Source organism: Taudactylus pleione, unplaced genomic scaffold (assembly GCF_031769625.1).
Source record: "Taudactylus pleione unplaced genomic scaffold, aTauple2 ptg000479l, whole genome shotgun sequence".
NCBI lineage: Eukaryota > Metazoa > Chordata > Amphibia > Anura > Myobatrachidae > Taudactylus > Taudactylus pleione.
Window position 1 is genome coordinate 5,418,957 of NW_028284881.1, and position 13,081 is coordinate 5,432,037.

Genomic DNA, 13,081 nt, shown 5'->3' on the forward strand with positions numbered 1-13,081 from the left:
GTGTTTAAACATAACCAACTCCAATAAACCCGGGAGTTGAGAAGTGACGGGGAATAATCAGACGATGACCTTCTCACAAAGAGCTGATAATGAGTCCATAAACCATGATCTGTTACGCTCAATTAAATCTAGTTGGAAAGATTTTAGGTATCGGTATACATTGAGTTCCACCAAAGAAATGATTGGTAAGGTGCCAGATGGTTATTGTGATAAAATAATACAGCCAGAAACTTGCATGTACCAGATGGAAGACCCAGAAATAGGATTGTTTGCAAGAGAAATATGCTTAATGATAATGATGCATACCATTCCTTATGTTCTCCCTGATAATGTATATTTTATATGTGGAAGAAAAGCGTATAAGTGGCTCTCCCCGAGTTCCGAAGGTTTGTGTTACCTGGGAAGAGTAGTCCCAGAAGTTATGACCCTCACACATGTTGAAATGCTTGGTATACATAAAAACACACCGTCACCATATCTTCACACACAATATGAACACAGAGGCAAACGAAATATGATACCTGGTGACGTGCACAAAGCCACTTAATTAGTGAGACAACTGGCTTTCAAGTTTTAGTCGCATTGGATCCCACCAGGATCGCTCGGGGTAAATTAAACTTTAGATATATTCAGGAACTTGCTAAATTGATAGGAATATCACCGAGATATACGATGACACAATCAGGTATAGAGGGAGAGAATTGCAAGCGTACAAGAAAGAACTGGTGCAACACAGGCTAGTGTTAAATTATTTAACTGCTGTTACTGGAGGGTATTGCGTAACGTTGGCCACCCAATTTGGAGTAAAATGTTGCACCTATGTCACCAATGATACCAGCGACCCTAAGGAAGTGGTAGACCGGAAGATTGTCATCATAATAATTGGCATATGTGTCTGGTGTGTTCCTATTGTGTTGAAGAGTGGAAAATGTAAAAATAGAGTAAAACGAAAGAACGAAATTATGATGGTGGTCAGTATGAATACCGAGGTAAATACAGAACTGCATTACAACTCTGAACTAGGAAATACCATCATTTAATATATTATATTTAGACATCCATAGAATGTATTATTGAAAGGTTATTTTTAAAAACACCTCAGATAATGTAAAGTCTCTATTCCCCTTCAAGATTGCCTTTATAGGACTGGTGTATCCTCACACCTTTCACATGATCTTCCAAGATCCGCGGTGTGCGTATAATAGTAGTTTTATGTCCCCACTCAGAGACACATTATTGATGGATTAAGAACCACCTTGTGCCATCCCATAATAACACTAAATAGTATATAAATGTAAGCTTAAATTATATTTTAAAATCAGATTGTGATAGCATGTTGTTCGCTATCAAAGGGTGGACTGTCGAAGCTGGATTATTGGCTGAGACAAGATCAGTTTAAAATTGAATCGCAGCGACACTGTCTTGCGACTGGCCGCAAGACGCCATCTTGGAAATGAGATCGCAAGACGCCATTTTGTGAATGGCTGCCTCAGCGCCATTTTAGATAAACTCACACTTTAGTACATGTGGCGATATTACTATTAGCATCATGCGATTGCATCTGTGACCATCGCCATAAGCGATTCACCAAAAGCCCATTTCATGACTTTACGTAGTTTGGGTGCTCTGGATAAAGTGCATATATTATAATTCCCCTAAAGGATATATTTCAGAAATGGCTGTACAGTATGTAAAAATTGGATTGCATTAGCTAAACAGAGCAAATGGCCACTAGACAACTAGCCTGTGTAGACAAGCTTCATGGACATAACGTCTGCTCTCACTCCAGGTGGTCCTGCTCGAATACAGCAAGAGGGTCGTTTGTAGCACCTTACATTAGCAGGCTTCCTACAATAAAATACCTTCAAAGCCAAGAGTGTTATCTGAGGTTTGGGTTTTGTAGCTGTGCTAATTTGCATCCACACAGGCCCTGGGAGAACAAAGACCAGTATTTTGGAGCCTGAAAAGGGTGGGGTTGCTGGGGCATGAGCAAGTCATGGAACTATAAGGCTCAGCATTCCACACTGCTAGGTGTTCACTTAGTTTAAGTGAGATTTAAGTGCACCATTTCTCATACACACATTAATACGCACAATTGCGCTGTTAACTAGTCGCATATTAGCGAATGCATAAGATCCTGTATGAAAACGCTGTTTATTAGCTTCATGTGCACACATCTGCCCCAAGTTAACTAGCGTCTTTACATCACATACTTACACATTACATTACACCGCATACTTACACATTACATATTCACATAAAAGGTTTAATAAGCTTTAAAGTATAAGATTTAAGTTTGTTCATTTAGCATAAATGCTGTGAAATAAATATTATTTGGTAAGTAAGGTTTTATACATGATAAGTAAGCAGTGATTGGTATTGTACTGATGCGTACTCTTTCAACAGTATTCCGGTACCATCGGTGTGGAGATCGCATCATGCATTCTCAACTTATGGATCGCAGAGACTTCAAGCAACAAAATGTACATTATATGAACAACTGTTAGGATGTTGCATGAGGCAGGAAACCAGAGACCCCCAGTTGTTAGAGGCTGGGTTGTGTCTATTTGAATCAACCTGTTAAATGCCTTGTAACATATTACCTCTCCTTTAGGACCAATGGTATTAGCAACAAACTTCTCTATTGTGTTGTTTATTTCTGGGGGGTATAAATATGTGTGCTCTGACCCTGGGTTCCTAGTCTTTGTGCTGAATGCTGATTGACGAGGGGTTTCTTGCTGATGCCTACATCTGGACCAGACAGCGCTGCGTATGTATAATTGTACTTGGGTCTGTATAATCTCTTTGCGCTAAGATTATATGAGGATCATAGCGTGTAACTGCTGCACTTTTACTTGAATAATACTTTGTGCTTTGGAACCACAGGTTCTAGGTCTGGAGTCTTTATTTACTGTATGACTGCGTACACAAATTAGCGTCATCCTTAGAGGTTTATAGGAAGGATATTAGAAGGTATAGGCAGGGGTATATAGAGGTTCAAAGGCAGTATCCTTAATATAGTGTCATGCCAAGCTAAAGCAAAAGATTGTTTCAGCGTATTCACAGAGTGCTAGGCCGTCATCAAGTTTACAGCAATTGATTTTGAGTGCCAAACCTCTGGAATTCCGCTAAAAGATTAGGGACAGAGACGATCGATTGCAAATAATGACAATTTATATTCCACTCCCGCAACATGGAGACCTGTGACAGAGTTAGAGCGGATAGAATGAGCCAGTGCTGCCATGCAAAGGACAAATATTAGAGGAGAAAGAGGGCAATCTTGTCTTGTGCTGTTGCTAATCCTTATCGAATCTGAAAAAACGCCATTGATCCTTATCCGTACAGACGGGAAATTATACAATGCTATAATCCTATGAGGCACTTAGGACCCAGGCCCAAGTGCAGCAGGACCCCCTGCATACACAACCAATCAACCCTATCAAACGCCTTCTTGATTGAGAGTAAAATTACTAGGACAGAGCTACCGGAAGCCAGGTGTATGTGGTCTATAACTTTTGTGGTGTTGTCCCGGGCTTCCCTCCCAGGAACAAAACCCACCTGGTCCGAATGTATGACCGTAGGAAGTAAAATTTTAAGCATATTAGCTAAAAGTTTAGCAAACAATTTAATGTCCGTATTAAGAAAGGAAATTGGGCGGTAATTGGAACATTGGGCTGGGTCCTTACATGCCTTATGGATGGCAGTAATATGGGCCTCCAGGGATTGTGATCGCATTAAATGCCATAAGCATTTTAGGTAGGAGAGCTCGGCAGGTCTTATAATATGTGATAGGAAAGCCATTGGGGCCTGGACTTTTCCAGAGGGGGTTGATTTAAGGGCCTCCTCTAGCTCAATCAGATAAAAGGAGAGTCTAACCAGATCCGATCTTCCTCTGTGAGAGTAGGAAAGCCAACGTAACGAAGATAGTCAGCAACCAGAGCCTGAAAGGATGCTATTTGCTCTGGGGATTGAGGGTCACGTAAATTGTGCAGTTTAATGTAGTAGGCACGAAAAGCAGCTGCAATGTCATAAGTACGTGTGCAAGTATTGCCCGTAGAATCCCTAACAGACTGAATATATAAAGAGAGGCTCTCTGTGCCCTAGCCAAATAATTGCCTGGTTTGTTACCCCACTGAAAGAAACGATTCTGGCATTTCCGATAATCCTGTCTGACATTGTCGAATAGAAGTTCATTTAACTCAGCTCTGGTAGCAGTCAGAGAGCCTTATGTGACATTTCAAGGGAATTTAGTTTTTGTAATAGAGCAAGTTTTTGGCCTTCCCTCTCCCTCTTCAACATGGTTGCCAATTTAATTAACTTACCACGAAGTACACATTTGTGGGCTTCCCACACCGTGACACTGGAGACCTCAGATGTTTCTTTAGTGGAAAAATAATCATGAAGTGCTGCCTCCAGCTGGGATTTACAACGAGGGTCAGCGAGAATTTGCTCATTAAGTTGCCACACACATTGTTTGGTAGAAGGACAAGAGGTCAACAGTTTCAAGGCAACAGGAGCAGGGCTGTTTCTGGGGGCGGGTTACCCGTGCAATCCAGGGCGCTCCACCCTGACCCCTTCAGTCTGACTCACTGACACACGCAAGCCATCGCAAGTGTCAGTGGCAGCAACCATTCCCCTACCTCCAGCGTCATGGATAGGCGAGGACGCGACAAACGGGAAGAGACTGGAGTCCATTCTCTCCCTGTTCGTCGCGTCCCCGCCCACCCATGACGCGGCTGCATCATGACATGAAAGCCACGCAGAGGAGCAGCCTATTTAAGGCACGCCCAGACGCAGAGGAGCCCGGGCGGGTGCCATTTCGTGAGGGCCCGCCGGGACAGTGTGTGTGACTGCCTGGGCTGGACTGCACGGGTGATGACAGACGCCGGATCACGGAGCACAGCACGCAGTCAGCAGACAGATAGAGAAATTAAAGGGGGCAAGATTCAGTATGTACATTATGTGTTAATATAACATATTTTCTGTGACCTCCACCTCGAGTCCCAATCCACAGGAAGCTTACAGAACACTGCAATTTAGAAGAGGCCAAATTGTCATCAAATATGGTTTTCTATGTTATTATTAAAAAAACACATTTTCTAACTTATTATTTGGTAATATAATTTATCTTAAAGGAAGTATTTAATATAGTTAAAATATGATTAGTGAGGTCACTGATTACATGGCTCAGAGAAGTAAAATTACCTAAAGGTCACTAGGTTATGATGCGTTATTATTCTGGGGAAAAAACACACGCTGCACTTTCCCTATGCTGAGACATAATGGACTTAGGCCCTCATTCAGAGCCACTCGCTAGCGGCAGTACGCTCGTTCCGAGCGATGTTCGCACATCTGCGCATGCGTACGGTTTTTAGTACGCATGCGTGAACCAGTCAGTGCGGCCGAAAATCGTTGGTACGCAATATAGCGAGGGCCTGCTATTTTGAGTGACAGAATGAGGCGTATGTGGGTGGTAACAGGGGAAGGTGCTTGAAAACGGGGAGTGGAGATCCGAACGCAGGCGTGCTTAAAGGTCAAAACGGGCGTTTTAAGGGAGTGCATATTTAATACAGCAGCGTCATTGACCACGTCACTTGGTTTTTTTTAACTCAGAACTGCTCGCAAAATAGCGGTTGAAAACACCAACCACAAGAATAGCGAGCAGTTCATACGCTGTACGATGTACTCGATTAATCTAATAAATAGCGGACATGACGTATGGTGCGTGCGGCCAGGGGGCGTTTTTATCAAAAAAACTAGCGTATGTTTTGCTCGCTCGTTCAGACTTAGAGGTGGGAACAGACTGCAATTTGCGAACGGATCATTTGAATAGCCACCCCTTGTTTTTGAACGAACGACCACAAATAGCGAACGGCTCTGAATCAGGCCCTTAATAGCTACCCAAACTAGTTAACTTTTTATCAGCCTCATCTTTAGCTGAAAACACTCTGGACAGTGGTGTTATTAGTGTTAATGTGGATGGATGAGATGCTGGCTAGTAGGCTTGTTCTGTGCCAGGCTGTGCTTAGGCCTGCATGCAACTTGCTTTTTTTTTAATAAACCTGTTTAGAGACCTGTCTTGTCCTCCTCAGTATGGTATATTCACTTTTTGTCATAAAGAGAACCATTTTGTTTTAGTACAACAAAATGGCTCTCTAATATGATGGAAGTGAATATACTGAGGACGGAGAACAGGTTTCCAGACATGAACTAATACATAACTTACAAAAAAAAAAAATATTATATGTAATTCTCTTCTCCCCGTTTCAAACCTGCCAATATCCTTAGAAAACCCTTCTTCTTGCAGCATTAGAGAGCTTTCTGTGTCTTATAATGCCCCCCTTAGGATTAGAGTGTGAATACTGTAGTTGCTGCACTACAGCAACTAGCATTCACACTCTAATCCTAACGGGACCTACCTCAAAAAAACAAGCCCATCTTTTATGTCATGGCAGTTTATTACGGTTGGTACCTGTGGTGTTTAGATACCAGTACATCACCACATATTAAATGATTGTGTTTGTGTATGCAGTTGACTTCCACCTGCAGCTGGGGGTGTAATATCTCATAATTTCACTTCAGTGATCTTGAGAGCATCTAGTGGCCAAAACCCCTGCCATACTGCTGTAGTACCCGATTGCCAAGTGGTTGTAGGAGAATACTTGGAAACAATCACACAACAGAAATTTTTGTGAAACTATTATAATGGGGGGGGGGGGGGGGCACATTCTGAATGCTCGCACTGGGAGCCTGATTGGATAGAAACTGCCCTGGACAGGAGCATGATCTGACCAAGTGGTAAGACCAATATCAGTATGCCTAAGACGGTGAAGGAACCTATGTGGCAAGAAGAGATAATCTATCCCAGAATACACGTCATGAGGCCTAGAAAAGAAAAATGTGTAATCTCTATCTCCTGGGTGCTGAAGCCTCCAAGAGTCGACCAGCTGGTTTTCATGTAACATATGCCATACCTGACGGTGCGACTTGGAGGAGCGTCTAGCAGAGGTGCCCGAGATGTCTATCTCCGGTTGGATAGTCCAGTTCAAATCACCTCCGATGATGGGTATACCGTCTACCAGAGGCTCCGTACGATCAAAAACATTACCGAGAAAAGCCGGTTGATTCTGGTTGGGAGCATAAATGTTAATAAAGGAATACAATTGGGCAAACAGGGTAAACTTAACAATCTGTACAAAATCCTGAAATGGGAGCAATTTGGAAAACAGTATAGCAACCCCCAATGTTTTAGCATCACTGTTGTTACTGAAGAAGGAGGTGGGGTAATTATGGTCTGTGAATCTCGGAGCTATCCCCTTTTTAAAATGGGTTTCCTGAACAAATATTACTTTAGCAGCAAAAAAATCACGGAGGGCCCTAGAACGTTTCTCTGGTATATTTAATCCCTTGGCTTTAAGGGAGACTACTTTAATAGTCTTCACCTGCATGTTAACCACTATCCCATAAATCAGTCACTAGACATGTGGGAAGGGGGAGGAAAACCACAACAGGAGAAAGGGGACCGGGAGGGAGACAGACAACAAAAGAAACAGCGATCAAAATAAAACATAAAAATATCACAATAAAATTAACGGAGGGAAAAATAACCGCCCCTATGGAGCTCGGGCATGATAGACATGACCGAGATCAAGGGAAAATCTAGGTGGTGTAGGGGTCACCGGGGATTGCTGACAGCGACAGCCTTTAACATATAGCATAAGCAGAAAAAATTATCCAACAGTAGGAAAATAAAGGTACACTATATAGCGAAAATAGAGAAAAAGTGTCTAGCAACCACAATAAACAATAGGTGCAATTTTATCTAAAGTAGTATCACATTTCGAATCATACTTCCAAAATTTCCCTGAGTCAGGAAGGGAGAGGTAGTTTCTATCTTTTTTTTTTTAATTATTATAATTACCCTTTCTATATTCCACCCAAAGTCTTCCCTTCCCTTAAATGCAATGAAATATAAAACCCTGAGAAAAACCTCCAAGTAGGGTAACTGTGGGAAAAATGTTAAGCAATGCTTCTATTCTAAGGAGCCATATAGCCCAGGTAGAGATTAAACGGTTCACGGTGGGGTTGAACCTGAGACATCGCAATGTCGTCTGGGAGGCCTAGGACTTCAACCCACAGGTTGCCAATTGCCTTCATGGGAAGAGAGTTCAGGAGGAACAAAACCCAGGAAAGAGTCCCGCCAGTCAGGAATTTCTATTTGTGGAATGCCTATGGCAGAACAGGAGGAGAGATCATACGGTTCTTTTAGAACAACTAATTTTCCATTTTGGAAGATACTAAAAATAATTTGTGTAACAACCATACAATAAGAAGGGTCAAATGTCAATTTGTATACAAATATGCCAACAGACGCCCACTCGGACGGAGAAGGCTGAACTAGTGGTGTATACATTTGTTATATAGGGAAGTGTCTTATTGGGTTTTTATGCTTCCTGAAGAAAATCTTGGTTGATTGAAATGTTGAAGTAAACGCTAAAGGTTATTTCTAACCTGACTGTGCTATCATTTATTGTGGGAGTGCCGCTGCCACTTTTTGCCGTTTGCATCTTTCTCTTGCGGAGGGCACCCAACCTAATAGAATAGAGGTGGAGTGCCAAGCCCTTGTTGCATGCATGCAGGTTGAAGAGAAGAAGAAGGTAAGTCGGAGGGGGCAAGGGACGGGGTTGGCTGGAGTGACAGGGGGCTGAATAGAAAGGGGGCTGGTGTGATGATTGGGAATAGATCCACTTCAGTAAATGTACCATGATGTCATCAGTTACTATCCATGTGGACATCGATCAGGAATATTAACCTGTGGTGAGCGGAGTGGACCGCCATGCCCGAAGCGTGGTGAGCGAAGCAAGCCTGCGAGGGTATAAGTTTCTACAGTGACAGCGCTTTAAGGGCATGGAACCGCACTTTCGCCCTCACTCCACATCACATTCCGGTACATTACTGAAGGGGATCTATACACAACCCTAGTGTGACGGGCTGAAGTGACGGGCACTGGTGTGACATGGGGCAGGAGGACGGAGTGACTGGACAGGACGTTGGAGAGACACAGGGGGCAGGAGGCTGTAGAGGACACAGTGCAGAAGGTGACACATGGGGCACGAGTGTGGTTGAAACTCTGTTGTATGATGACGACATTGGTTACATTCCTACACAAACAGGCATCTTCCGGACCATGTGACCATGAAGAGTGAGTACTGACTGAAGACACTGTCTGCCCAGGGAGGACCATTTTCTTTAGAGGTTGTTCCCCATTGCTCAGATACCACCATATAGGTAAGATGTACTTTTATTAAGTACACACAAAACTGGATTTTATTAGTGGAATTACTTAGTGGGTTGGAATATATCTAACCCACTATGCCCCAGTTCGATGCTGCCCCATATGTTTATTTTTATTTCCCTTTAAATTAACTCCACATGCTGGACACGCCTCCTCCCTGCCACACTTGGGAAAGGGGGGGGAAGGGGGGTTTGGGAAGCGACGCACGTGCTCCAGGCAACCTGGCCACACGCTGAAAGGACAACTTCAGAACTCACAGCAGGTTATATACTGTGTAGTTTATTATATTGAGCATTAAATTATTTATAGGAATGAATACAAATATTAGCATCTCTTGTGGTTTATAATGTACACTTTTTTAATTAGCCTACCTTATTGTTCAATACAAATAAAAATAAATATGAAAATACACAAACAAAACACCCACACCATAATGACCACTATACTGAGGATAATGTAATAGTTATTATATCACTAATCCTAATTTTATTTATAAAGGATCATTAGACCCATAACTTTAGTGTGACCCACAGATTCCTTGCTATACATTAAAAAATGTAAATTTACCCGTAGCTACAGGAATAATCACTATTTTAGTTAGCAAATGTGCCAGCGATAAAAAAAAAGGGGAAGCAATCTGTGGAATGGATTGCAATGCATTAATCATACATAGCTTAATACACTGGACCTATTCTAGCAAATGTCATGCTGCAATCAACTGATCAGATTGATATGCTCCGCGCTGCCATGATAGCTAGTTTCTGTTTTTGTTTGGGAAGAAATATTGCTGACATCCTCATGGAGTATAAATCGGATTAAAAAAAAAAATTAAAAGAGCCACTGTTATACCTGAGTTTGTGGTGTAGTAGCAGCATTTCCTGTGGAGGGTCTGACTTTTGAGGTCTTGGTTAAAGCCTTCTTCTGCTGGAGAGCCATGGTGTATTTGCTGACAGCATTCCGATACTCTTTATCGTGAAAGAGAGAGTCTGCATGGTATACCAGGAGTTGGTACTTTTGTGATGGTGAAAACATCTCCCTGATTAAAGAAAAAATGTGTAAGTGTTCAAAAAGACTTGTATAAATCCCTCACTGCCCTGACCCGAACGGCTCATATATTTTCATTAAACACTTAAAAAAAAAACATCAATAAATTATTTTCTTTTCATTTAAGAGTGCGGTATTTAAATGCACTAACGTATTCTGTTGTAATGTAGCTACATTTATGGGGAGGAATTCAGTTGTTACCTCGCGCCCGTAAGTAATAGGCACACAACAATTGTTTTGCTGCAACTGCAGATGCCCATTACTTATGATTCATGTCGCGCCCAAATGCATCAGACGTGTCAAGCAAGGGGTGCACTGCCCAAACAGCAGTTTGAGAACCCAAAAGCCAGAATTTTCGCAGATTTCTGTTTGCCACCTCAGCAGTGGAATCTTTGGGTTCAGTGTCACCCAATACTTAAACAGAGTCCCATGTGCACCGTAGGTGCACCCGTAAATGAGGCATGACCTTATAGGACGGAACAATAGAATAGCTTCCGGTCACTTTAGGCGGAATATCGGGGACTCAAAAACAACTGAAATTCTCCCTGTATGTAAGTTATCTGGCACAAAGCAATATAAGCATTAACCTGCCTTTTAAGCTGGGTACACACTGGCAGATATATTGGCCAATCAATTGATCGACCAATATATTGAGTGGCCGTCAGCCAATGTGTACCAGCAATATTTCTGAACGACGTTGTTCACAGACATATTGCTTCGGCTCTGCTGCACAGCCGATGGCAGATATATATGTCCATCGGGTAGTGTGTACGGGCGGTCTCCCAACCGCCAGTAGACTTACAGAAGAGGAGGCTGGGAGGGGCTATTTTTAGCGCAGTGTGTATGGGATTGGGAGGTCAGGCATGTAAAATTTTAAGCAGCTCATAAGATGCGACCGTTTTGAGGCTGTTTAACACTCCAGCATATACATACAATTATCAGGTAAGAGGCCTGATAATTGCATATGTATGTAGCCATTTTAACTGCCCGGTTGGCTTAGCCTTATGTTGAGCATGTATTCTTCTTTGTTATTGTATCTGCGCTTTTGGATCTCATTAGTTTAGCAGTTGGTTAGCTAGTGTGGGCTAGTTAGGGCGCTGATAGGCAATCTGATACAGTTCAGGGGCCTCACTGGTCAGCCCTCTAACTTTCAAAGAGGCCACACATTACTCTTAGGCTGCCCACACACATACCGATGTGCACAACGATCAGCCGATGTGTACGATTTATGTACGATTTCCCTTGAAACGCTCCCCGGGAGCTCTACACACGATCTGCACGCGATATGCACACAATTTGGTGTCCAATCTTCAAACGATCTCTCCTGCATGCACACTTTTCACTGTGTATTGTATCCTACATAGTTAGATCTGCCCTACAGCACGGCAGATCTGACGATGCGACATGCGACCAGCGGGGACGCACATCGCATCGTGATCGTGAGTGGGACTCTCAATTTCCTCACGATTTTGGCATATTTTACACGATCTGTCGTTCCAATGTGTCGGAATCGGCCAGATCGGGTAAACTATCGCTATGTGTGTGGGCACTTTAAATCTTAGTAACAAGTTAAATTGATACATTTAATCAATGAAAGATACACCAATATGTAATGACAGATCAGTAGGCCTTTTAAACAAGCATAGTAAGTTATAACAAGCAATTATTACAGCAAAATAGAAAGGAGATATATGCTGCTAGTGAAGACTTGGGCTGCACTGTCCAGGTCCAACTCTTACCCATCATCTGATAAGGGGCTTCCAGGTAATACAGGGACATTCAGTCATTTAATCCATGTTATAATTTTTTCCCACTTAATAAATACATCTCATTATACATAGGTGATCTTGATGACGAGCTAAAGGAATGTATGCAGGAAAGCTTTCAATAGGTGGAGATATTATAATTGTGCATAATTTGAATTTGTTTGCTACAATTACATTTATTGATAAAAATATAAAGAAACATTCATTTTTTTTATCTGAGAGGAGAGAGAAAAAATGACTGACAGTATATAATGGGTTCTCCTGCTTCCACTCAGCATACCCATGGCCTGTGATACTGGGATATGCACAGTACTTAGGGATCTGCCTCTTTATCATTTGCATGCTTCATCAGCGCCTATACCTGTTATACTGGGGGTTGTTTTAAAGTGGCAAAGAAAATACTGAAGCTAATAAGAGATTTTATATATATATACACACACTGTATATGACTGCGTTACACTCACGGGTTGTTGTTGCTCATAGTCAGCAGGAGGCTGCTCAGTGAGCGGACATTGGAGTGTAGCCCGGCCGCAGCCATGTCCCGTACATGATCTATCACATTCATGTTGCCTGTTGAAGCCAGCAGCAGCGAGATTACACAAGAGGATACAGTGATAGAACTACACCCAGTAACACAATTCACATGAACCCTCGGAGCTTATTGACGACCTATAAGGAAATGGTTATGTCAGATAGCTGTCTGCGGCGCGCCTGCTCCTATCTTTTACGTATAGGCATATACCGTCCCAGCAGGAGTAATAGAGCTAACACGTTACAGGCACTGCCAGCCACTACACGCTAATGAGCTCGGATATTATCTGTCAGCAGACGCTTTGCTGGTATGTGAATAGACGTTGGACAAAGCAGACAGGCACGCATAGGCCGCCTTAATGTGTGGACGTCATTGCAAATGGCAGATAATAAATGATACGTGCGTTTCAGGGCAGGGGCGGGTCTCATGCGTTCCAGAAAGGAC

The 13,081-nt window shown here is 42.6% G+C and overlaps 1 protein-coding gene across 2 annotated transcripts in view; it reads right to left on the minus strand.

Moving 5' to 3' along the window:
• Positions 1-12,962, minus strand: part of ANAPC7 (anaphase promoting complex subunit 7) — a 55,830-nt gene extending 42,868 nt beyond the window's left edge. Inside the window, exons 1-3 of one of the 2 annotated variants that reach the window (XM_088449196.1) lie at positions 12,570-12,962; positions 10,145-10,331; positions 6,975-7,127 (exon numbers count right to left, since the gene is read on the minus strand). In XM_088449196.1, the coding sequence (XP_088305322.1) occupies positions 6,975-7,127; positions 10,145-10,331; positions 12,570-12,670 (441 nt within the window). In that variant the 5' untranslated portion in view covers positions 12,671-12,962. The remainder of the gene's footprint in view (positions 1-6,974; positions 7,128-10,144; positions 10,332-12,569) is intronic. The other variant, XM_088449197.1, reaches the window with a different exon arrangement.
• Between the last annotated feature and the right edge of the window lie 119 nt (positions 12,963-13,081).